Raw genomic sequence first — 24,414 nt, 5'->3', positions numbered from 1 at the left:
ACATTATCATAAGTACTTAATAAACACCAGACATTATTATTGCTATTGTTCCCATGAGTTTTTAAAGATAATGTTGAGCACCTATTAATTAGCCATTTAACAGTTCTGAGCACTTCACATCTATTAACTCATTTAATTCTTACAGGTCTTTTAAGTGGCTACTACTTTATCATCATTTTGCATAAAGAAATGAAGGAATGGGTAAGTGGTAGAACAAACACTGGAATACAGGCTCCAAAGCCCAAAATCTTCATCTCTATACTATACTGCCCCTAAAGGATTATACTATACATTGTGTTTGGTAACCAACTCCCCCCAGCCAAAAAATAAATAAATAAATAAAATAAAAATTTGTAAGTATCTTTCCATAGCAGTTAAATATAACGAATACAAATTTTAATAGTCCATTCTCTAAATTTACCTCAACACCTAAAATTTATGTGAAAAAATTCATCATCGAGGACACTGTTTTTTGTAATAAATTATGAGCATCGTTTTAAACTTCCCTGTACACCTGGATAAATTCTCCAGATAAGTTCCTGATCAAAATAAAACCTACAGTTGATCCTTCACACCTTTACACACAGGTTTAAATTGTGTGGATCCACTTATATGTGGATCACTTTTGGTAAATACAGAATAGTGCTGTAAATGTATATACATCCGTGTTATTTTCTAATTTGGATGGTTGCATTGTGGCTACGTAGGACTGTTTATAGGAAATACATACTAAAATATGGGGGGTGGTGATCATAAGCATTGTTTGCAATTACTTTCAAATGCTGGCTGGGGGTGTTTTTGGTACTGTTCTTGCAACTTTTAACTTTGAGAGTGTTTCAAAATAAAAAGTGATGAGATTGTCTATTTCCTTAAACTTCTCACCACATTAACCCTTAAAAAGTTGTTCTGCCAATCTGATAGGCAAAAAAAGAAAAAAACAAAGAATCTCTTTTTAATAGATGTTTTTAACAAATGTTTTCATAGCACTAATTCCCTTTTAACATACTACAGGTATCCCTAGCTTTCTGAAACCTTGTGTTCTGCCACTTCCCTCTTAAAAAAAAAAAGACCTGTATAATCACTGTACCTGTTTTCACTTTTACTTTCAGCATGTTTCACAAGCCAGTTACAGAAGCGGGCACCCCTCGCAATTAAATTGGCACAGCCAAGCTCCTTCTCCAAGGACTACACTGAACAAGAAGCCCCCATAGCTTTGATCTGTGTCTGTGAGCATCTACACTTTATCTCTATTTTGTGTATTAGTTAGCAAGATCTGTCCTGAGATAGCTGAAAGCTTAACAGAAGTTATTTAGGGGGTATGAAAATGCTTAATTTTTTTTTAATAAATAAATGCTTCTTCACTTTACACCATTTCAGCTTACATTTCACAGGAACGCTCTACTTTTGGATAGTGGAGGAAACCTGTATATAACTTCTATTTGTCTTTCCACTACAACTAAGGAGGAACCTTTATTTACTGATTCTCCAAGTATCTAGGGCAGTGCCCAGCATATGGCAGACAAGAGAAATCTGATGACTGAAGAGATGGACCACATATATCTGGCTCTCAATAAATGGCAGGGATGATCATCAGCTTTGTTATGTCCCTACTGGTATGTAAATTGTATGAGCTCCGGAGTTTTGGTTTTCTGCACTGGGATACCCCCAAAACCTAGAACAATTTCTGGTACACAGAGCAAATTGTTGAGTGAAGTATTTGTTGAGTGAACATTGTTTTAGGGTCGCAGGCACCTTACTAGGTTTAAACCGCCAGTATCAGCCCTGAGGCAGGTGGTAATCCACTATCATTCCCATTTTACAGAAAGCCTAATGGGTGGGTGAGGGCGACCAGTGTCCAGGGAGGATTTGGGGCCCAGAAGGCGGCTGGGGAGGCTCCAGCCCCGGGACCGCCCACTCGGGCTCCCCGTTGCTCACCTTGGCCTCAGGCTGACTCTCCTCCAGTTCCCAACGGGCTCTCATCGCCTCAGCCGCCCCGACCAGCATGTTCGGGCCTCGCCTCCTCTTCCTGCCCTTCTTGAGGTGCCTCCCGGCCCTCTCCCTCTGGGGTTCCATGAGTCTGTGGAGAAAGATGCACGAGAGCTGAAGAAACGCCGCCTCCTAACGGGGAAACAGCTGGGGCTTCGACAGCCTACCGCCTCCCTCAAATCCTCTCTTCAACTGCGTGTACGGAGACCTCCCAGACCTCCCTTAAAAGCAAGGCTGCCAACGATCCTCCCCGTTCCACGGAGGAGAAAACAGCACCGAGACCAACGGTTTTACCGTCCGCTCCAGAGGCAAGATTCTAAACGGTTTTCCAACGGCTCTACAACGGTTCCCCAACGGCGCAAACAGCGCCTCCGCCCGTTGGAAAAGAGGAAAGTTACTGCCAAGAGCCTTCCCTGCCAAACCACTCCCCGCGCCCCCCCGAACCCCGCAAATGCCGAAGAGAAGCCGGGAAGCGAAAACAGGTCGCAGCTACCTCCGCCTCAGTCGCAAATAGAACCGCAGCCCCGGCTGCCGCCTCAACCGCGCCAGGCTTTTGAACGGGCCGGAAGTGGGAGTCTGACGACTTCCGGCAGTTGAGCTGAGAGGAGAAAGGAGAGCGGAGAATGGCTACCAAGAAGTTGGCGCGGTACGCGAAGGGTTTGGGGGGCTTGGGGTGGCTCCTGGTCCGGCGCTGGGGACCGCGGTAGGGCTAGGCAGTGGGCATCCGCGGTGTCAGGCTTCATGCTCTGTATCCCGGCGTCTCCGACCTGCCTGCCTTCTCTGGCCCGGACTGAAAGATCTCTGTCTGGACCTCGGTCTCGAGCCTCAGGCCGCCCTCTGCGCGAGGCTGGAAGGACCGGGTTCGCGACTGTGTGGCGTTGAGCCCGTGTCTGCCCATTCTAGACCTCGGGAAACGGGTTAAAGGTGACAGCGCCTGGTAGGCCGTTCCGAGGTCTCAGACAACCCCCACTGCACCTGTCAAGCGGTTCACCCCATCACTTCCTCGTGATACGTTTAATTCATAATGTGAATTAATTGTGGCCTTCTCCCTGATTCCCGGTCTCGCTGTGCACATTTCCGATTTCTAGATGTACTGTAATAATGTATTGGAAGATAGCATGGGCTTCAGAGTTGGACGATCCTAGGTTCACACACCAAATCTGTGTTCTTTGGCAAATCACCGAGTGTTTTCTTATCCATAAAGTAGAGGTAGCAAAAGTGACTACCTCGTACCATTGTTGAGGACTGAGATCACCAGAGTTCAGTGCCTACTATCTAGTAAGCAATCAAATAGATATGAGCAATTATTCCCAGCTGTTTGCACTTCCATCACACCTCCTTTTTCTTCTTTTTTTCTTCCCCCATCACACCTCTTAAACTAAAAACTGCAACAGGAAGTGTCTGCCTGATTAAACTCTACCAATTGTCAGAGTGGTTTGTCTTAACATCTCAGTAAGCCCAGCCCTTTCTGTGGACTCCAGTATTACCTTACAGTCTTTTACCATGAATGTCCAGTTTCATGACGCAGGTATATTTTGAGCTCCTAGAAGACTGGATCAGCCCAATCTCCTCAGAACTGTGCTTTGCACATAGCAAGGGCATGAAAAATGCAAAGGCAAAAATAAGTTTGTCAGTGCGTCTTCTGCAATCACTCAAGTTCCTCAGTATTTACTGTAAAATAAGGGGAGCAGAAAGAATTAGTCTAAGTTTGCAAATATGAACTTTGAGGCTCATGCTGGTAAAATGACTACTAAAATCAAAAGAGGGTGACAGTCAGTATAAGAACCAAGGTCTTTTGCTCTCAAAGTCTAGTTCAATTTCCTCTAACATTGATACATTAATAATGAGGGTTATATCATTAGTTTGTTAGCATATTCAGACAGGAGCGTGAATGAGTTTGTTGAACATACTGGGTTGTTTTACATTTTTAGGCAGCTTGGATTAATTAGAAGAAAGTCAGTTGCACCAACAAATGGAAATGTAGGAAGAAGCAAATCCAGTAAGTAGTGTGCTTCATTTCTTTACATGTTGTATCCTTGCACTTTTAATGCCGGTAAAGCATAAGGATACCCTTTGTTTTTCAGAGCAGTTGTTTGACTATTTAATTGTCATTGATTTTGAATCAACATGTTGGAATGATGGGAAACGCCACCAGAGCCAAGAAATAAGTAAGTCTGGACTGCTAATGACCAAAGCTAGCCCTAGAGGAGTCACTTTAAAGTTTATAGATACAGGGGTACCTAGATGGCTCTCTTGATTAAGTGTCTGGCTCTTGACTTTGGCTCAGATCATGATCTCAGTTCATGGGTTCAAGCCCATGTCAAGCACTGCACTGGCAGTGCAGAGCTTTTTTGGAATACTCTTTTCTTCCTTCTCTCTGCCCCTCCCCTGCTCATGCATGCTGTCTTTCTCAAAATAAATAATAAATAAACTTAAAAAAATAAAGTTTATAGAATAAAATCAGTCAATAGTTTATTTTTCTTTTCAAATTTTTATTTAAATTCTAGTTAGTTAACATACAGTAAAATATTGGATTCAGGAGTAGAATTCAGTGATTCATCACTTACATACAATACCCAGTGCTCATCCTAACAAGTGCTCTTTTAATACCCATCATCCATCTAGCCTGTCCCCCACCCACCTCCCTCCATCAACCCTCAGTTTGTTCTCTATCTTTTAAGAGTCTTTTATGGTTTGCTTCCCTCTCTGTTTTTTTTTTCTTTTTTCTCCCCTCTCCCATATGTTTATCTATTTTGTTTCTACATTCCACCTATGAGTGATATCATATGATATTTGTCTTTCTCTGACTGACTTATTTCACTCCATCCATGTCATGGCAAATGGCAAGATTTCATTCTTTTTGATGGCTGAGTAATATTTTCATTTCAACAGTTTAAAGAAAACAGATAGTTTATGAATTGGTAGTTTACTATAAAACCTGACTTGACCAAAGGAGAGAACAAAAACCTAATATCTAAATGTATCATCATATAAAATAATTTTAGAATTCCATACAAAATTTCAGTTGTATAGAAACTGAAAAAAATACCTTTGCAAAAAGGAGTACATTTCAACTTCTGTGTGGTCTTCTTATTTAATTGTGGTATTCAAGAGTTTTAAGTAGGTATACTCAAAATTTTAATATTCTGACTTATTCTTTGGCATAATTTTATTATAACTGTTATATCACACTGTTCAGGTCATTTTAATATGCTTTTACTGAAACGATGTTATATGATGCTATAAGCTATATATATATATATATATATATATATATACACATATACATATATATGTATATATATAATTTATGTATATAATGTATACAATACTGTATGATGGTACATTATGTTTAATTTAGAGTGATTACATCATTAATATAACAATTATACATTCCAGTGTCAATTGGTGATTCTTTCATATAGTTGAATTTCCAGCAGTATTACTGAGCACATCAACTGGAGAGATTGAATCTGAGTTCCATACTTATGTTCAGCCTCAGGAACATCCGATTCTTTCTGAGTTTTGCATGGAACTGACAGGCATAAATCAGGTATGCCCTACCCTTTTCCCTTTCTCTCTTCTCATCCTACCCCTCTCCCCCAGAAACAAGTAAGTGTGATGCAAATATTAAAATTCATCAATCAGTTAAGGGTTGCCTGGGTGGCTCAGTTGGTTAAGCATCCAACTCTTGGTTTTGGCTCAGGTCATGACCTCACTTTTCATGACATAGAGCCCCGTGTCTGGCTCTGTGCTGACAGTGTGGAGCCTGCTTGGGATTCTCTCTCTTCCTCTCTCTCTGCTCCTCCCCTGCTTACACTTTCTCTCTTTCTCTCTTAAAATATATAAACTAAAAAAAAAACATAAAATTCAGTAATCAGTTTTAAAAAGAAAGGGAAAACTATATACCACTTGGAATTAGATTTATGCACTGTTAGGAGAAATAATGTTCCCTCTAGAACTCTGTTGGAATCTTTAAAAATGAAAAAGAATAGCATAAAAATGAATATCAAATTTATTTTATGGAAATTAAGTGACATCAAATTTCTGTCAGGATTTAATTACTATATTTCTGTGTGATTTTAGGTAGAGCAACCTAATTTTTCTTATCTTGCAGCATTCTAATCATTATATTCTCTTGCATGTGTTTTAATATCTTTTTCACTAAATAAACTCTTTGCCAGTCCAAACCTCTTCTTTTTTATATCCCCCTATAGTGCATAATTATGTGCTAATGATGTGTTCAATAATTGTAGAATTTTATTGTTGAATTCAAATTTTGTGGCTTTACTCAGGCTCAAGTTGATGAAGGAGTCCCTCTGAGGATATGCTTATCTCGGTTCTGTAAATGGATTCAGAAGATTCAGCAACAGAAGAAAATTATTTTTGCTACTGGGATTTCAGATCTGTCTAATTCCGAAGTAAAATTATGTGCATTTGTTACTTGGTCAGGTAAAAAATAAGTTAATACCTATAAATCATTAATGAGTAGGATTACTACTATGTAATTCTTCATCTGTAGTAAGAATTATACTTGTTAACTTCTTGAGACTCAAAAAGAAATCTAAGTGCCTAACAGATGTTAACCAAGGAAAGTAAGTTTATTCATATTTTTCAAATTACCATTCTGGGATACCTTAAAATTTTAAGACTTAACTTTAAGAATATTTTTAGATTTTTCCTCTCTGTTCTTCTGGTTCCAGGCAAAGATGATTTAGTGAAAACTCTTATGCTATTTTCTACAATCTTGAATAAAAAGAATCTTAATTCAACTCACATCCTTTGTTTTCACACTAGGAAAAAATGGGTTATTAAAGTAGATGTTTTGTATGCCTGTGATATAGCATTGCCATTAATAGGCATTGATAGCAATGCTGTGCCATTGATAGCATAGCATTGATAGTCATATTTGGTTTTAGGTTTCTGTAAGATGTCTGGTTTCTCAGTTACATTAGTATTTTCCTAGAATTTTAAAAACAGATAACCTTCTCCATGTAGGCCTTGTAACTTGACACCTTATTCTTCTTTCTGAAATATTTAGTGTGTTTTTTGGGGTGTTTAAGAAATCATTTTGAAATTTAGTTACCAACTTAATTTCTTAATAATAAATTATGTAAAGTGAATAATTGTTAGATATTAACAGCAATGAAATTGTATTTTATATTATATAGTATATTGTTATAGCATACACATTATAGCTTATACACTATATATGGTACATATACTATAGAATATAGTATGTTTTGGTGGTATACTGTATACTATTATGTATATTATGTTTTTCTAGTATATATGCTGCCGAAGCGAGCACTATATTATGTTTTTATAAATTTTAGTATTTTATTTTATATCATCTTTCAACCTTTTATTTGTAAATGGTGATAGCATACATAAGTAAAAACTGCTTGGCATCTTTGAATTTGTTCTATTTTAATATACTTAATGCAGACTGGGACTTGGGGGTTTGCCTGGAGTATGAGTGTAAAAGAAAACAGCTGTTAAAACCTGTGTTCTTAAATTCTTGGATTGATCTCAGAGTAACTTATAAGGTAAGGGTCAAAGATGGGGGGCATGTTCACTTTTCTTCTACTGGAAAATGATGAAACTTCATCCCACGCATGGCTATAGGTTACTATAAATGAAATGTTTTCTTTTGAAACTTTTACATAAATACATTTTTTAAAGTCTGTAAAACAGCACAACATAATAAACACATTCCAAATCTAATAGAACTAAAAATTATGAAAAGTAAGTGGTTAATATATAGACTTTCTAATAGTAACTTTTTTTGGATATGTCTTCTTTTATTTGATTAGATTTTCTATAGAAGAAAACCAAAAGGACTAAGTGGTGCCCTGCAGGAAGTGGGAATAGAATTCTTGGGAAGAGAACATTCTGGTTAGTATAAATTAAAAATAATTTTATTATCTAAGTCATTTTATTTTTATAAAATCTTTCGTATGAATCTCATGTTTTTGGTGATGTCATTAATAAAGAATATCCTTCAACCTAAAAAAAGCTCCTAATCTATACTATACCATTCAAATTATTTCTTTCAAATTACTAGTATTGTAGGATAAAGACTGCCATCTAGTGGGTTAGTTGCTAATAAGAATGGAAATTAGCTAAATCAAATGGAGATTTAACAAATGCCCAGATAATACATTGAATTAGTGAAAAAACCAAACAAGATCATTAGATTACTCACAAAACATGGCCCCTACAGAATGTTGGTTACAGTTTTGCGAACTGTAATAGATTTTTATCTTCTTCTCTATAAATGTGTGTGATCTTGTCTTTATTGGTACAGTTGCCACAGCTTTTTGCTAGTCTAATTTATCATGATTAAAATTAGTAGATGATTATAAATAGTATGCTCCAATTTAAATTGTGATTTCTTATTTTTGCTATACTTCTTTATGCTGGTACTACTAAATTCAGTGTTTGATATCTATTTACTCAGGGTTGGATGATTCTCGGAATACTGCCCTTCTTGCTTGGAAAATGATCAGGGATGGTTGCTTAATGAAAATTACAAGGTCCTTGAACAAGGTTAGTGGTATCTTGCCTATTTGGTTATATCAAACTCCAGAAGTAATCATACGTTCATGGAAATACAGATACCATTGCATGCAATCATTGATAAATCAATGAATGATGACATTTTTCTTTTTTTGTCAAATCATATAGTGTATAATAAAGAAATTATGAATGTACAGTTTCTAAAGCTATTCTGTGGAATCATAGGTTCCCACTAAGAAGAATCCCAAAATTTTGGCCAGAAATTTGAATACGAATCAAGTTGAAGAAGCATCGGCCTGCAACAGTAGCATTTGGGGTCTGAGCACATATGATAGGGAGCCTAAAAATACAGTAAATTCTCATGAAAAAGTTCAGTTGAGGTCAGCTGGTATGAATTCTCCTATAAAGGGACAAGATCAGTTCCAACTAAAGAGCAATGTAAAAGTGGGTCTTCACGGTGGCAAAGACTATTTATCTCTTTTTAATACAAAGCCCTCTACTTCCCTGGAGCAGTTGCAGTCTCCCAGCTTGAATACACCTATGCAGAAGCACATAAAAAATGAACACCTTGCATTTAGTACCAAACCTATGTCTTCAACAGTTAGTTCAGAATTGGTACTTATTTCAACTACCATTTCATCTGTTAATCATATTTCTGATATGGAAATGAGTTCTGCTCTTGATTGTTTACCTATGTTGGCTGATTGGGAGGATGTAGCTTTACTGCCAGCATCTCAGCCTGAGCAAAATATAGATTGTATACCTCCCATTAATGACTCAAACTTAGACACTTCACTTAATTCCATAGAAAGATTAATGATTTTAAAGGAAGGCACAGAAGAAACTCCTCAAAACTCTGAGACCTCTAAGTCTATTGTTTATAAGAGTCCACATACTACTATTTATCATGTAAAAGATGCCAAAGATCAAGGTTCAGTTGCTTCTGACTTTAAATTACCTGAATGCAAATCAAGTAGCTCCAACAATATTAATGCCAGTATGTCTCATCCTTCAGTTTTGGGGAAATACCCCCTCCTTTTAGGTAGTACTAAAAGGAATCCATCCAGTCTCCCAGCTTTCCCACCAGCAAAAAAACAGTCCTTCACTATTCATGAAGAAAAGCCTACATCATCTGATGGCTTCCCAGTGAGAAGTTGTTCCCAGAAGGTCCTCCCCTCTGTCTTAGCTTCTACAGTTAACCTAGAAGGACCTTGGAAGAGTGGAAAAATGACACCTCCATTATGCAAGTGTGGCCGAAGATCTAAGAGACTTGTTGTTTCTAATAATGGACCAAACCATGGAAAAGTCTTCTTTTGTTGCCCAAATGGGAAATACCAAGAAAATAGAAAATGTTGTGGTTATTTTAAGTGGGAACAAACACTTCGAAAGGAGAGAGCCAACAGCAGCGTTCTGTCTTATTCTCCAGGGGGACCCACTTTTAGTTCCCCAGAAATAAGCCATATTTGTGACAGAAATGTAAATTTTTCTACTAAAAATTCATTGAGACTCAGACCTTCAATGAGGAATTGATAAACCTTCCCTATGACTAAACTGTGTTTTTACTTTAATGTGACTTTTTGTGTGATAAAGAGAAAAAAGTGTATAGGGCTACAAGTCATGGGGACTTAGCATATCTGAGTTCTGTAGACTGCACTGGGGCTATTAAACACACATGCATGCACACACACTGAAAATGAGAAAAAAATTGATTTCACACACTTTGAATTTCCTTGATCAGTTATCTAATACTTCTCTTGTATTCATTCATCTATGAATCCTGATTGTTCCTTGAATTTCCAAACATCATGAATATTCTGATAATCGTCTTACACTTTTATTTTTGTCATATATTAACGTGCCAAATTTATCATACTTTTATCAAGAACCACAAATATTTTATATATTCTATTAGACTAGATATAATAAACAACAATAGTATATAACATCCTTCTTTTACAGGTAGACCTTGAAATAAATTTAAACTGTTTTTAAATTACTTGAATAAAAATGTGACTATTAAAAATCCCTAGTCTATTTTCAGATAGACGCTTGTACTTTGAGAATTAGGAAATCTAACTGATATATTTTTTTTTTCTAAAAAATTTTATTTATTTTGAGAGACGGAAAAAGAGCACGAGAAGGTGGGTCCAGGGAGGAGAGGGAGAGAGAATCCCAAGCAGGCTCCACGCTGTCAGAACAGAGTCTGACAGCAGGGCTCAAGCTCATGAACTGTGATATCATGACCTGAGCCTGAAATCAAGAGTTGGACACTTACTGACTGAGCCATCCAGGTACCCCTAAAAACTTTTAAAATAAGTTGTTTAGTTTTATTTCAAAGCTTGAAGATTTGTTCTGATTTGTACATCAACATACCAGAAGAATTACTCAACTAGAGTTTGAAAACCAACACATCAGAAACTTGGTTTGGATAATACATGTTTAAAAATTTCTCAGCAATTGATGGTATTCTTTTTATATTACCAAAGTCATGAGAACATTGACACTAATGCAGAGGAATTTACCGAATATTTTATTTCAAAATTCAGCCTCTGATGTTATAACCACAAGATACTTATTTAAAGATTTTTTTTTTTTTTTAAGGAATCCCTGCATCCAATGTGGGGCTCAAACGTACAACCCTGAGATCAAGAGTTGCATGCTCTACTGACTAAGCCAGCCAGACACCCCAACCATAAGTCATTTTAAATCAACAATTTACAAGTATACTATTATATTTTTAATCACCTCTCCATAATCTTGTGTTTGTACAGTCTTTGTTTTATAGATACTGTGATAAATAATAGAATGGAATGGATTTAAATCATTTCCCATTCTTTCTTCCTTAGTTCATTTCTTTTTATCTTCCCACTGATAGTCTTTGGCAACTCTTGAATAAATTCTACCTGTTGGTATCAAGGGAAGAAAATTAGCCAAGAAGTTTTCATCTTTAGACAAATCCAATTATATAGCAGTTTTATTATCTCTAAGTGAAAGAATTAAGGTACCCATCTGGGTGGGTTTTGGTAACAACCAAAACAGCAGAGGTATTGTTGAGGAGTTTTTTCTTGGTATTTAGTATTTACTACACGTCCAGTTAGCCAGATGACCCAAAAAATTATGTCAAGAATTTCATTTTAATCTCAAAGATTATGAATCTTATCCATGTCATTAGTTCAGTTTGGAATATTTGGTGTGGCATGTTTGAGGAGAATATTCATTAAAATGGAAAAAGTAAACAGCTGAAGTTTTTCAGAACACTAAGCAAATTGTCATCATAATTAGAATACCTACCTTTCTCGGATATTTATAAGGTGCTGTAATTTTTTTTACATGTTCCTGAATCTCCTTTTTTAGTTGTTCTTGATCATGTGACTTGTAATCATGGCTCAGAACAATAAAAGCCTTTACTACCTGAAAAAAAAAAATTTGAAACACCAGGAAGATATGTTATGCATTTTTATGTTTCAGTGTGTCTTGTTTACTTTCTCTAACTGGGAATCTAAGTGCCCGGGATTGGGGGCAGAAGGCTTCATAGGGTTTGATCCCAGCTCTGTGCTCTTAAGCCAGCCATTGGAGTCCCACACCTCCTGTTCTGTATCTAATTCAAGAATTTCTGGGACCCCTGCTTTGCCAATAACTTGAACCTTCTTATCTAAAAACATCTTGAACTTTACTTTCTGACCTGTTTGTGTTTCTGAGCTGTCTTTGCTCTTGACTTCTTGCCTCATCTTTTATTTCCTTCAAGAAAATTTCCTCTTAGAAACTTGACAATGTACTAAGTACAGTCTCTTGGGTAACAACCTAGCCTATCTAGCCTACTTTCTAGATCCCCACCCTCAGTATGGCCCTTATAAAGAGTATTCACACTTAGTTTGCCATATCCTTGTGGAAGGGAATAGTTGAGACTGCACACTCTTTATTCCAGAGACACTTGTGTTGATGTAAGACTGTGAAGATTCCAACAGCCACTTTGCTACTACTCTGACCAATTACCTGGCCCTGAGAAACGAGCAAAAGTGGTAGTGACCGTTGTTCTCTAATTGACAGAAGACAGGGAAGACTTCATCACTTCATGCTCACAAATGCTGTTTTTCAAAATTCACTCTTCTTTGAAGTGTTCTGGAAAATCCTGCCCAGTTTTTGGATCATGTATATACGTATTTATACAATTTTATCCTATCCATTTTTTGATATTTCATAAAATGTTTTTGTGTTTATACCTACTCTTCTGCTTTATCAACATTTTTATGAATTAAATTTATCCTTGCTATAAGTGAATAATGCAGATGCACATTGAGAACTAATATTTGTAATTATTAGTTTGCATATTGATGATTTGTACACCTTGGATAAGGTCTACTTTATTTTTATAAAAGTCTTTATAAATCATTACATAAGATGGTAAACTAATAAGAACACCCTAACATGGTTAAGAGCATGAACTTTAAAATCAGACAGCCTGGGTTCGAATCACACTTGGTTGTGTAATCTTGGGGAAGTTAGGATACATTTCGGTGCCTCAGTTTCCTTCTCCAAAAAAAAAAAAAAAAAAAAAAAAGTTGTGAGAATTAGATAACCTTACATATACAGGCCCTGTGTAGGGCTTATAATACCTGGAACATGCTAAGTCATCAGAAATATTAAGTATTAGTTGTAGTAGTATTAGAAGTACAAGTTTTTTGTTTTTTGGGTTTTGTTTTGTTTTGTTTTGTTTTGTTTTAGAGAGTGTGTGAGCGGGGAGAGGGACAAAGGGAGAGAGAGAGAATCTCAAGCAGGTGCCATGCTCAGCATGGAGCCTGATGTGGGAATTGATCCCATGACGCTGGGATCATTACCTGAGCTGAAATCAAGAGTCCAGATGTTTAATTACTGTGCCACCCAGATGATCTGTTTGTTGTGGGTTTTTTTGTTTTGTTTTTTTTTAATTTTTTTTTTTAACGTTTATTTATTTTTGAGACAGAGTGAGACAGAGCATGAACAGGGGAGGGTCAGAGAGAGGGAGACACAGAACCTGAAACAGGCTCCAGGCTCTGAGCTGTCAGCACAGAGTCCGACGTGGGGCTCGAACTCATGGACCGCGAGATCATGACCTGAGCCGAAGTCGGCGGCTCAACCGACTGAGCCACCCAGGCGCCCCTGTTTTTTGTTTTTTTTTTTGTTTTTTTTTAATTAAAATCCTTAAGTGGGCTTCAGAATTTCTCTCAAATTCTATGCAAAATTTTGCATTTTTATGAGAAGAGCCTACAGTTGTGCTATTTGATATAGTAATCACTAGCCACATGTAGCTGTTTAAATTTAAATTAAAATGAAATAAAAATGTTCTCAGCCACACTAGCCATATCTCAAGTGCTGTATAGCCATGTGTGGTTATTGTATTGGATGGTGCAGATAGAGAATATTTATGTCTGTCATTGCATTAGTCTATGTCCAATGTCCTTCAAATTCCAAAAAGCTGTGTGATCCTACTGGTGGAGTTCAGAGTGAAGGAATACATTTTAATCACCAGCTCAATTCCCTGCTCTCATCTATCTGGAATATTGGGGGCCTTGCCTGGCAAAGGGGACCTGAAGAGTGGCATGGAAACTTTAAACCCAAACTACCATTTGACCAACCCCAAAAAGAATGAGCTTTCAAGGGTGCCTGGCTGGTTTAGTCAGTAGAACATGTAACGCTTAATCTCAGGGTCGTGAGTTCAAGCCCATCATTGGGCATTTACTTTAAAAAAAAAAAAAAAAAAAGGAAGAGCTTTCAGGACTCCTGTCTTATTCACAGTTTTTTTGAATTCTCTACTTGGCTACCTACCCAGCCTACTTCTAATTGCTGCCTTGGTTCCTACCTTTGACCTTGCTCCCACCCCTGATATGTGATGCCAGCCTATCCTCCTCAGCTACATAAGGGACCATGTTGTTTCCAAACCTGGGGAATAACGCGATTCTATCTAGCTGACCTCTGACATCCTATCCTGCTGTGAACCTGAGTTGTTGGCATTCACACCATCCCTGCATGGAAAGAATTCAAATTCCTTATATATATTTTCAGTCTTATCTTTAGCAATTCTTTCCTGACTAGCATATTTACTAATGACTATGTGACTTGCAAAGTTAGCGAATGAATCATTTAATTGTGTTTCCATAAACTGTTGAAAAGTATGTTAGACAGCCAACAAATTATAAAGTGGAGATGAATCCATTTTTTTTACCTCTCCCCTGATGGGATCTGGGCTGCTGACAACAGCTGCCTCTGCAACTGCAGGATGCTCAATCAGGGCACTTTCTACCTCAAATGGTCCAATTCTGTAACTGGGAAATAAACATATGACAGGAATATATAAAGGTGAGCAGCAGGTTCACTCTAGAACACACTGATGATCAATTAACTTAGACATATGCACAGATGAAAAAGAAAATTACCCAGAGGATAATATGATATCATCTGATCTTGCGACAAACCAGAAATACCCATCTTCATCCATATAGCCCCGGTCCCCAGTGATATAGAAATTGCCTCGTAGGGTTGAAGCTGTTTTTGTAGGATTATCCTGTGAAACAAGTAGCATTTTGTTAATATTACTGTGAATGTGATTCTTCTGTTCCGTTGGATTTTTAAGTGTTGAAGGAGAAAAAAAAAAGTTTGGTTTCTTTGAGAAGCCTTGGAATGAAGAGGAGCCAGTGCAGGAAGTAAGGATGCAATTCCAGCATTGAGCTAGCCCAATCGAAGAGAGGTAAACTACAGTTACAAAGACTAGGCATGCTGCCATCCTGAGAATTGTCTATGATGATCACTATCTGCAAGAGTTCAGAGCTCCAAGATATGGGCTAATTAAGTCTTTTGCTAAGTGGTTAATATCTAATACGGGTAGGAAAAGCGAGAAGTGAATGCTTAGAGTTAAAAGAAAGCACCAGCACCTAATAATTCAAAGAGCAGTTTTTCTGTTTTTGTATTTTGTTTTAGAAACAAAACTGGTTCTGCAACTTGGTAGGAGGAAAAATGAAGGATTGTTACATTATGTAAAATTCACTGACAAGTAGAACCTGGACTTTTGATTATAGTGATGCAAACTTTAAAATATATATACTTCAATTAGACATGAAAATAGGTCTGCAAACAGTAGGGAGCCTGTAAAGGCTCTAGTGAAAGACATTTACTTAATCCCACTGCCCCACTTTCTTTCCCTCTCACTGCTGTTCAGAAGGGAAACCACTAATCACATTTCAGGAAAATGATTGGGTGCTGTCTTCTATCGGAGATGATCAGTGTATACAAAGAGGGCTGTTTTTCTAGGGCTCCCTTCTCTTACCCTCATGGGCCTGGAGCAGTGATCTAGCCCAGGGAGAATAAGCATTTGGGCGTTTCTTCAGTTTCCTACCTGAGGGATTACAATTCAGGACAATGAGTCTCTCAAAAAGCCAAGCACCTATCCTACGTGTGTTTTGTGACAAATAGGGATAGTTACCAAGCACTTTTTAAAATATGTATTTTTGTATTATTTATTCATTTTGAGAGAGAGAGAGAGAGAGAGAGAGAGAGCAGGGGAAGGGCAGAGAAAGGGAGAGAGAGAATCCCAATCAGGCTCCACGCTGTCAGCATAGAGCCTGTTGTGGGACTCGATCCTACAAACCATGGGATCATGACCTAAGCCCATATCAAGAGTCAGTGCTTAAATAACTGAGCTACCCAGGCTCTCCTTTTGAGAATTAAATAGGAAATAAATCTCTTACTATGTAATGAGCAAAAAGGCCAAGTGGTCGATTAGGTAGGACTTGAATGCCAATATCTCCTTCTTCTCCAGGAGGTAGAACATTGCCATTTATGTCTAAAATCTAGGATAAAATAGAATGATTTATTTAAGGGAATATTTTATTTAATGTGCCAACATGTTAAATTTTTACTTTGCATGTTTTGTTTTGTATTTTAAGTATATTTTAATTCCCAAAAGAAATATGTTTTACTTAAATTCTTACTGCAAAATATATTTTAAAATGCAAGTTAGCAAAACGTGAAAGAAGAATAAAAAATGTCTTTAATTTCACTATCTAGCAATAATCACATTTTTGGTGATATTTTTTGAGACAGTATAGACATAGAAAAAAATAGAATCACTTTATATATACTGTTTTACAGCCTGCTTTTATCAATTGGCAATATATCTTGATTATCTTTTAAGTAAATATTTCATTACCAGTTTTTCAAAATTTAACTGTGGAACAAACAAAACCTTACTTCAGGAGCCCATTATAAGCGAGGAAAGGGGAATGTTCTCTGGTGGAGACACTGGTGATATGTTAAAAGTCTTGCTTTCTTACCTTCTCCCCAGTCCTCTGATTCTCTGAAGTGCCTAGCATCTCGTAAGCACTGACTGCATTCCAAGTAATAAATGCTAGAGCTCTACGTACTTCACGTGTATTGTTTTCTTTAGTCCTTACAACGGCCCTATCTGGTTATCACTATCACTATGCTCATTTTACGTATGAGGAAACTGAGGTGCAAAGTTTAAGCAACAAAGTACATGACTGAGCTGGAATTCAAATCTCAACAACCACACTCCAGATCCTATCCTTTTTCATCATTACACTTCTTTGTAGAATCTCTTCAGGGAGTTCAGTCCACTTTTTAAAAATCCAGATGCACATTTCTCAGGTTGATTGCTTAATTCGTGTGCCAGATTTTGCCTTAAGTAACTTTTAGCTGTTTTTAAACATGAACACTCTACTTTTACATATATCCTCCAAGAGCCTTCAAACCCAGGTTTGTGTGAAATGGCTTGTGTGGAAAATAAGGGTATAATACTTATTTGGCACTTTCCAGATGGAAATGAGCTATGTCTCCAAAAAGAAACTTGAAAGGCAAAGGAATTCTAAATGTAAAATCTTACTTTTAAGTTCTTGTAAATAAAAAAATATAAATTCCCACCCAGTCATCTAAAGAATATTTGGCTCCAGTATCAAGGAATTACTGATGGAAAGGAGATGTTTTAAGAGTTCTAAATACTTCACAGACTACTCTTTAATAGATGAGAATGTTCTATTTCTGGAGAGAATCATGTTCCTTATTCAAGTGTTCTTAAAATCATGAAAATTATGGGCTTGGAGCTTTGAAGTTGCAAGAATCTCATATCCAGCTGGTTGGAGTATATCCCCAGATTCCAGGATGTCACTGCAGATGCTCTTATCTAGGTAACAAAAGCAGTAATAAGAGCTCTTGGGGAAAAGTTAAAAATGAAGATAGCTGCATTAGGGAAATGCAAATCAAAATTATAAGGAGACACCACTTCACACCCATTAGGATGGCTACTATCAAAAAAACAGAAAATAAGTGTTGGTGAGGATATGGAGGGATTGGAACCTTTGGACATTGTTGTGGGAATGTAAAATGGTATAGGCACTGTAGAAAACAGTATGGCAGTTCTTCAAAAAATTAAAAATAGAATTACCATATGATCTAGCATTTCTACTTCTGGGCATATACACAAAAGATTTAAAATCATGTTCTTCAAGAGATATTTGTAATAGCTAAAATGTGGAAAGAACCCAAGCACCCATTGACAGATGAATAGAAAAGCAAAATGTGTTATAGCCAATCCAGTGGAATATTATTCAGCCTTAGAAAGGAAGGCAATGCTGACACATGCTACATGGATGAAACTTGAGGACATTATGCTAAGTGTGAGAAGCCAATCACAAAAAGATGAACAGTATGATTCCACTTATAAATAGTAGTCATAAAAACTGAGAAAAAACTGAGGGTTGATGGGGGGTGGGAGGGAGGGGAAAGTGGGTGATGGGCATTGAGGAGGGCACCTGTTGGGATAAGCACTGGGTGTTTGACAATAAATCATTTTGACAATAAATTTCATATTATAAATAAATAAATAAATAAATAAATAAATAAATAAATAAATCCTGAAAAAAAAATAGTTGTCATAGAGGTAGAAAGTAGAATGGTTGCCAGGGCTGGGGGCATTGGGGAATGGGAAGTTACTGTTTAATGGATATAGAATCAGTTTTACGAGATGAAAAGAGTTATGGAGATGGATAGTGGTAATAGGTACACAATATTATGAATGTATTTAATACCACTGAATTATGCACTTAAAATGGTCAAGATGATAAATTTTATGTGTATTTTATTATTTATTTTTTTAATTTATTATTTTTTTTAATGTTTATTTATTTTGAGAGACAGAGACAGAGCATGAGCAGGGGAGGAGCAGAGAGAGAGACACAGAATCCCAAACAGGCTCCAGGCTCTGAGCTGTCAGCACAGAGCCCGACGCGGGGCTCGAACTCACAAACCGTGAGATCATGACCTAAGCCGAAGCCGGACGTTCAACCGACTGAGCCACCCAGGCGCTCCTATGTGTATTTTATTACAATAAAAAATTGGGGGGGAAATGAAGGTGATGATGCTGAGTGGGGATGCATGATAGAGCAGTTTTCCTCTTGGCCACATCCTTTGTGCATTCAAATATAGTTGCTCCAGAAATCCACAGGGCTTAAATTAGTGGGAAAGTGGTGATACATTGCTGTTGGGATTCATGTGAGTACAGCTGTACTGTGAGAACTTCATAGCAATGCATGTTGGGAATTGTCACTAAGAGGGAAGAAAGGAACACAACTTTGTGAAATGCCAACCTGATTGCATATAATGCAGACAAGAGAATGTTCAACTATCAATATTTCTTTCTCCAACCTAAGGCATCCTATAAACCAATGAACTATTATTAAGCCTGTTTACAGAATGTAACCAGGGCTCCCTGACCATCTCTTCTTAGAAAAGCTTTTCAGGGGTCCCTGGGTGGCTCAGTTGGTTAAGTGTCTGACTTTGGCTCAGGTCACGATCTTGCGGTTTGTGGGTTCGAGCCCCACATCAGGCTCTCTGCTATCAGTGCAGAGTCTGCTTTGGATACTCTGTCTCTCTCTCTCTCTCTCTGCCTCTCCCCCCCCACCCCATTTCTCCTTCACTCTCTCCCTCTCTCTCTGCCCTTCTCCCTTTCGCACTCTCTCTCTCAAAATAAATAAATAAACATTAAAAGAAAAAAAGAAAAGAAAAGCTTTTCAAAGGAAGAGAATGCAAGGGAGAGCTGAATGATAGTAATGGCATCTATCTTTTAGACCTTTATTACGTGCCAAGAACTTTGTTATGCTCTTTAGGGATATTATCTCATTTAATCCTCACAAGAAACCTATGATATCAGTTTCATTATTAGGGCGATCAACCATCTCAGTTTGCCCAGGACAAAGGCAGGAGAGTGTCCCTGGGATGTATGACTTTTAGTGCTACAACCAACTAAGTCCCAAGTCGTTCACCATAGTCCCTATTTTACAAATCAAGAAACTGAGACTTCAACAATTTACCCAAAGACATTCAGCTAGTGAATAGTAGAGCCAGATCTGAGCCATCAGGCAAGCCTATCTTTAAAAAAAAAAAAAAAAATTATGTTTATTTATTTTGAGAAAGAAAGAGAGAGAGTGAAGACAGAGAGGGAGACACAGAATCTGAAGCAGGCTCCAGGCCCTGAGCTATCAGCACAGAGCTGGGCATAGGGCTCAAACTCACAGACCACAAGATCATGACCTGAGCCAAAGTTGGAAGCTTAACTGACTGTGCCACCCGGGAACCCTGAGGCAAACTTATCTTTAAACAAGGTTCTCAGCAACGTTAAAGTAAGGGAAAGAACCCAGCATCTGGTTTATTCTATAAACGGTGACATCAGCAATCAATTTCATCTAAATTTTCTCAGACTTAACCTAATCATAAGAACTGGGGCACTTGTTTAAAACAAAGATTTCATTTTCATCTAGAAGGGGCCTGAGAATTAGTGTTTTAAAACAAGTATCCAGGTGATTCTTATGATCAGAAAAGCTTTGGAAGCATTGATCTAATCCATAACTAACCCTCATTTAGTTTGGTTCTAAGCTCTCCATTCTGTCAGCTCATCCATTTTGTGTTTTTGTTGCTATGCTATGGTTTTCTCTTATATATTAGTGTAAGTTCCTTTGGCTATACCTGGCTTTGGGTATGTTGATCTGAGAACATTTCTAACCCTGTAAAAAGTGTGCAGATAGGAGAATAGGATGCTCCCTAGGGATCAGGTGGTAATAATGGCCATGGTTAAAGAAAGCCAGGAAATGGCCTGGTAGGACTAGGGAAAGATAAAAATATTTCAGCCACTGTAAACTGTAACTTCCTTTGGCCTACTTGACCCCTCAGGAGGTCTTGACCTCCTTCATCAGAAAGGGAACAGTGCGATGATGTGATTAAGAATATAGATATTGGAACCAGATTGCTTGGAATTGAATCCCAGCACTAGTAGCCACTAGCTATGTGACTTCTGGTGAATTCCTTCCCTCTCTGTGCCTCATCTGTAAAATCGTTCTTTTTTATTTTATTCTTTATTGAATGACAGTTGACATACAATGTTATATTAGTTTCAGGTTTACAATATAATGATTTGACAAGTTTATATATTATGTTGTGCTCACAAATGTAGCTACCATATGTCATCACACATTATGATTACAATACTATATTGTATTGTATTGATTGACTATATTCCCTATGCTGTATCTTTTATCTTTATACCTTATTCATTCTATAACTGGAAGCTTGTATCTCTCATTCCCCTTCAGCCATTGTAAAATTGTTCTTATATTGGTATGTCTCTTATAGGTTCTTTCTGGGAATCAAATGGATTAGTACTTATAAAATGCTTAGAACTGCATGGCACAAGCCACTGCTTTGCTAAAAAAAAAAAAAAAAATGGAGACCATTAAAGTAATATCTCTAATCCATTTCTAATACGTGGAAATTAAGATATCATGGAAGTAGCATGAAATCATCACCAAAACTAGGAGTGTAGGGGTAGGTGGTAAACAGATTAGGTTGTTAAATATTCTCCTGGAAGGGGATGTGCAAACCTTAACATCAAAAGCAGGAGATGGCTTTCCCATTGAGCCAGACTTGATTTTCATTCCCTTAAAATTTCCACAGATTAGCACCTAGTTAAGAAGAAGAAAGAATAAAGTAACATTACAACTAACTTAAAATTAATTTATTCACCCACATGCATTCATTCAACAAATAATTATCGAAAATTTATGATGAACCAGACTCAAAAATAAAGCAAATTTTCTGCTCTCAGGGAGTGTAGAGATAGACACTAAACAAAGACATACAGTAAAGTTATAACACTTAATAAATTGATAATTACTAAAATATCCATATTTATGAAAACATACCTATATTAGCATGATACTTGTTCTGCTCTTTCTATTTAATACATTTGTAAATTTTATTTTTGGTATATTAATTTTTGACCATTCTTATGGTTTATAAATAGAAGCATTATAAAAAGACACTATGAAAAATTTCTTTCAGCCTTTCCCTTTTCTGCTCCATTGTATGCCTCCTTTTCCTTACATAATAACCACTTTTGTTATGAGTTTATTCACTTCCTCTAGAATTTCTTCTTCTTATGTCTACAAGCTCTTTAAATAACCCCTTTTAGAGTATACTTGCCAAGGAGTTATCTAAGTGAACTCTTAATATTTTAAGTAGCAAGGAACTCAGAATTTTCCATTTTTGAGGCAGCTGTAAGAAAGTTCGCTCTTTCATAAGGGGAAATCTGTCTGTTGATCTAGCATTCTTTCATTTAAAATATATTTTAATGCCCTTGCCCTAATCAGGTCTATAGTGGTTTTTCTCAGTGAATGGCTACTTAAACAACTGTATCTGTTACAGTTGTAACTTTTTTTTTTTGTAACTGGTTTCCCTCCAACTTTCTTTAAACTACTCTTCTAACCACTCCTCTACTGCCCTATCCCTCAAACAATTGTAAGGATATAATAAACACTTATTTTTAAAATTTATCAGTTATATAAATCACTTTTTATTTATCCAGCTAACTCGAGTCCGTCCCTGTCTTTTCAATGAGGTCATATACCGTTTCTGTCTGTCCATATCCTTCATAGATATCCAGACCTGTTCGGTTTCTCCATTGTTCAGTCACTTCAGGATTGATTGGTTCCCCAGCACTCACACAGTGCATTAAGCTTTTGAACTTATAGCTTCTCAGAAAACAAATAAGTTAAATTTAGGAGACAAGAATAGAGAGAAATGAAAATTAGTGTTATTTCTAATGAAATTCAATATGAAGTGTGTTTTAGTTCCTTCCTTACTCCTCTCTTCAATACAAACAAAATGAACAAACCCTTCTAACATCATAAAATGACTCCCAAGACATCCATTTTTTTCCCCTCTTATTTTCTGGGAGTGTGTGATTTGTTGTAAAAAAAAAAAAAAAAAAAAAAAAAAAAGAAAAAGAAAAAAGAAAAAAGGAAAAGCAAGCTATGTCATCCTCAGGGAAGGTATCTCATAATAACATTTTAAATCAGTGATTAAGAATTTACCAATTGTATGGTTAAATTCACTGTGGAATATTTATGCAGTGGAATCCTATAGAGCTGTAAAAGGAAAAAAAAATAAGGAAGCTCCTGGACAGTGTTGTCCAATAGAATTTTTTGCCACAATCAAAATGTTCTATTATCTGCACTATCCACTGCAGTATCACCTAGCCCTATGTGGCTACAGAGCACTTGAAACATGGCTAGTGCAACTTTGGAAGTGAATTTTTAATTAAAGTTAAATTTAAATAATTGCATGTGGCTAGTGGTTACCATATTGGATAGCACACAGTTCCAGGATGTACTGTTAGCCAAAAAAAGGAAGGTGCAGAACTGTGAGCATACTATGTTTCCATTTATGTGTATAAAAGAACAGGGGAAGAATACTGGCATATTGGTTTGTATAAGCACAGATTTCAGGGAGAAGGAGAACTGACACTGAGGACAAGGTTTGGAGGGAGACTCCATTCTATAATCTTATATACCTATTGAATTATATGTCATATGAAATATTTCCTATTCAAAATGTTTTAGCAATTTTAATGATTTAAAAATATTTACCAATGTGCCCTTTCAAATGGAATCAAGAGTAAAAGACATTCATCCTTTTTTCCTATTTGCTAGGACAGGGCTCCAAGTTGGAGTAATTTCTCTACTTTCTCAGCTCATGTAACATTCATCATCCAAAAGATTGAACACTTTCTTATCCATAACCTCTGGGCTCAGGGGTATACCTGTGACTAAACCCTCCCTTTTCTCACCTTTCTTGGGGGAGCCTGCCCTGGATGTAATAATTATGATTTAAAGAATGAAAGCAAGAAGGAGAAGGGGGTGAAGAGATTGTTAAATTCTGTACCTACTAGTGTGGAACTTTGTTTTTAGGCAGAAAGATCCTTTATTTTATGGCTTACTCTTCCTCTCTCCTTACCCCCACTAAGTGCCTATTTACCAACATTTCTTACCTGGTCATATCATTCTGTATAAGCATTCGGTATGCAGTCGGCGCTGAACAGAAGACGGTGATGGGAAACTCGGAAAGTGTCTGCAATTTAGAAGTAAACTCTTAGTCTTACTACAACTTTAATAAGTTGCTAAATGTTTATTTAGGGCACAGCGCAACTTAAACATTGTTTATTCTAACATAAATGCACTCACACCTTTTGCCTGTATATCTTTTCAGGATAAATGACTTACCAGGTGTGAAATACCTTAAATCATGTTGTTCACTCTGATTTCTGCAAGCTACTGTATTCATCAGTCCTGTCAGGAACGCTGCTAAAGCATTTCTAAATGGTGACCTCTTGTTCTCTGCCTTACCTGAAAGATGGAAGTTGGCTCAAAACGTGGCAAATAATGTGCAAATACACATGCTCCCTGGATCCATGGAGAAAAGACACTGCTCCATGCAGACTTTGCCCAGCCTGTGTCTGAGGTATTCCATATCACATCTGAAGGTGTCAAATCCAGCCAGAACCTGGGAAAACAAGGAATCATCCTGATATAT

The 24,414-nt window shown here is 37.0% G+C and overlaps 3 protein-coding genes across 12 annotated transcripts in view; 1 reads left to right on the top strand and 2 right to left on the bottom strand.

The window, feature by feature from the left end:
• REXO5 (RNA exonuclease 5) overlaps window positions 1-2,564 on the bottom strand; it is a 37,840-nt gene extending 35,276 nt beyond the window's left edge. For 2 of the 4 annotated variants that reach the window (XM_049638384.1, XM_049638383.1), the window contains exon 1: window positions 1,936-2,197. In XM_049638384.1, the coding sequence (XP_049494341.1) occupies window positions 1,936-2,073 (138 nt within the window). In that variant the 5' untranslated portion in view covers window positions 2,074-2,197. The other 2 variants (XM_049638381.1, XM_049638382.1) reach the window with 2 other exon arrangements.
• Window positions 2,544-24,234, top strand: ERI2 (ERI1 exoribonuclease family member 2). Of its 5 annotated transcripts, none has more exons than XM_049638389.1 (9): window positions 2,544-2,632; window positions 3,918-3,985; window positions 4,071-4,154; window positions 5,412-5,539; window positions 6,282-6,438; window positions 7,435-7,535; window positions 7,803-7,884; window positions 8,450-8,538; window positions 24,091-24,234. In XM_049638389.1, exons 1-9 carry the CDS (start codon window positions 2,610-2,612, stop codon window positions 24,097-24,099), a joined length of 741 nt encoding a protein of 246 aa, XP_049494346.1. In that variant the 5' UTR covers window positions 2,544-2,609; the 3' UTR covers window positions 24,100-24,234. The 5 variants fall into 5 exon arrangements, with proteins under 5 accessions (XP_049494346.1, XP_049494342.1, XP_049494345.1 ...); XM_049638385.1 differs by lacking the exon at window positions 24,091-24,234 and adding an exon at window positions 8,734-10,791; XM_049638388.1 differs by lacking the exon at window positions 24,091-24,234 and adding an exon at window positions 9,524-9,642.
• The window catches only part of ACSM3 (acyl-CoA synthetase medium chain family member 3), a 57,212-nt gene continuing 43,763 nt past the window's right edge, over window positions 10,966-24,414 (bottom strand). For 2 of the 3 annotated variants that reach the window (XM_049638391.1, XM_049638392.1), the window contains exons 6-14: window positions 24,228-24,384; window positions 23,873-23,952; window positions 22,451-22,574; window positions 21,426-21,506; window positions 16,227-16,328; window positions 14,919-15,046; window positions 14,708-14,807; window positions 11,800-11,919; window positions 10,966-11,411 (exon numbers count right to left, since the gene is read on the bottom strand). In XM_049638391.1, the coding sequence (XP_049494348.1) occupies window positions 11,325-11,411; window positions 11,800-11,919; window positions 14,708-14,807; window positions 14,919-15,046; window positions 16,227-16,328; window positions 21,426-21,506; window positions 22,451-22,574; window positions 23,873-23,952; window positions 24,228-24,384 (979 nt within the window). In that variant the 3' untranslated portion in view covers window positions 10,966-11,324. Of the gene's footprint in view, window positions 11,412-11,799; window positions 11,920-14,707; window positions 14,808-14,918; window positions 15,047-16,226; window positions 16,329-21,219; window positions 21,507-22,450; window positions 22,575-23,872; window positions 23,953-24,227; window positions 24,385-24,414 lie in introns of those variants that run through there. The other variant, XM_049638393.1, reaches the window with a different exon arrangement.

The sequence above is a fragment of the Panthera uncia genome, chromosome E3 (genome assembly GCF_023721935.1).
Source record: "Panthera uncia isolate 11264 chromosome E3, Puncia_PCG_1.0, whole genome shotgun sequence".
In the NCBI taxonomy this organism is placed as follows: Eukaryota; Metazoa; Chordata; class Mammalia; order Carnivora; family Felidae; genus Panthera; species Panthera uncia.
Note: the sequence above shows the minus strand (reverse complement) of the source record. Positions and strands in the feature narration are given on the sequence as shown.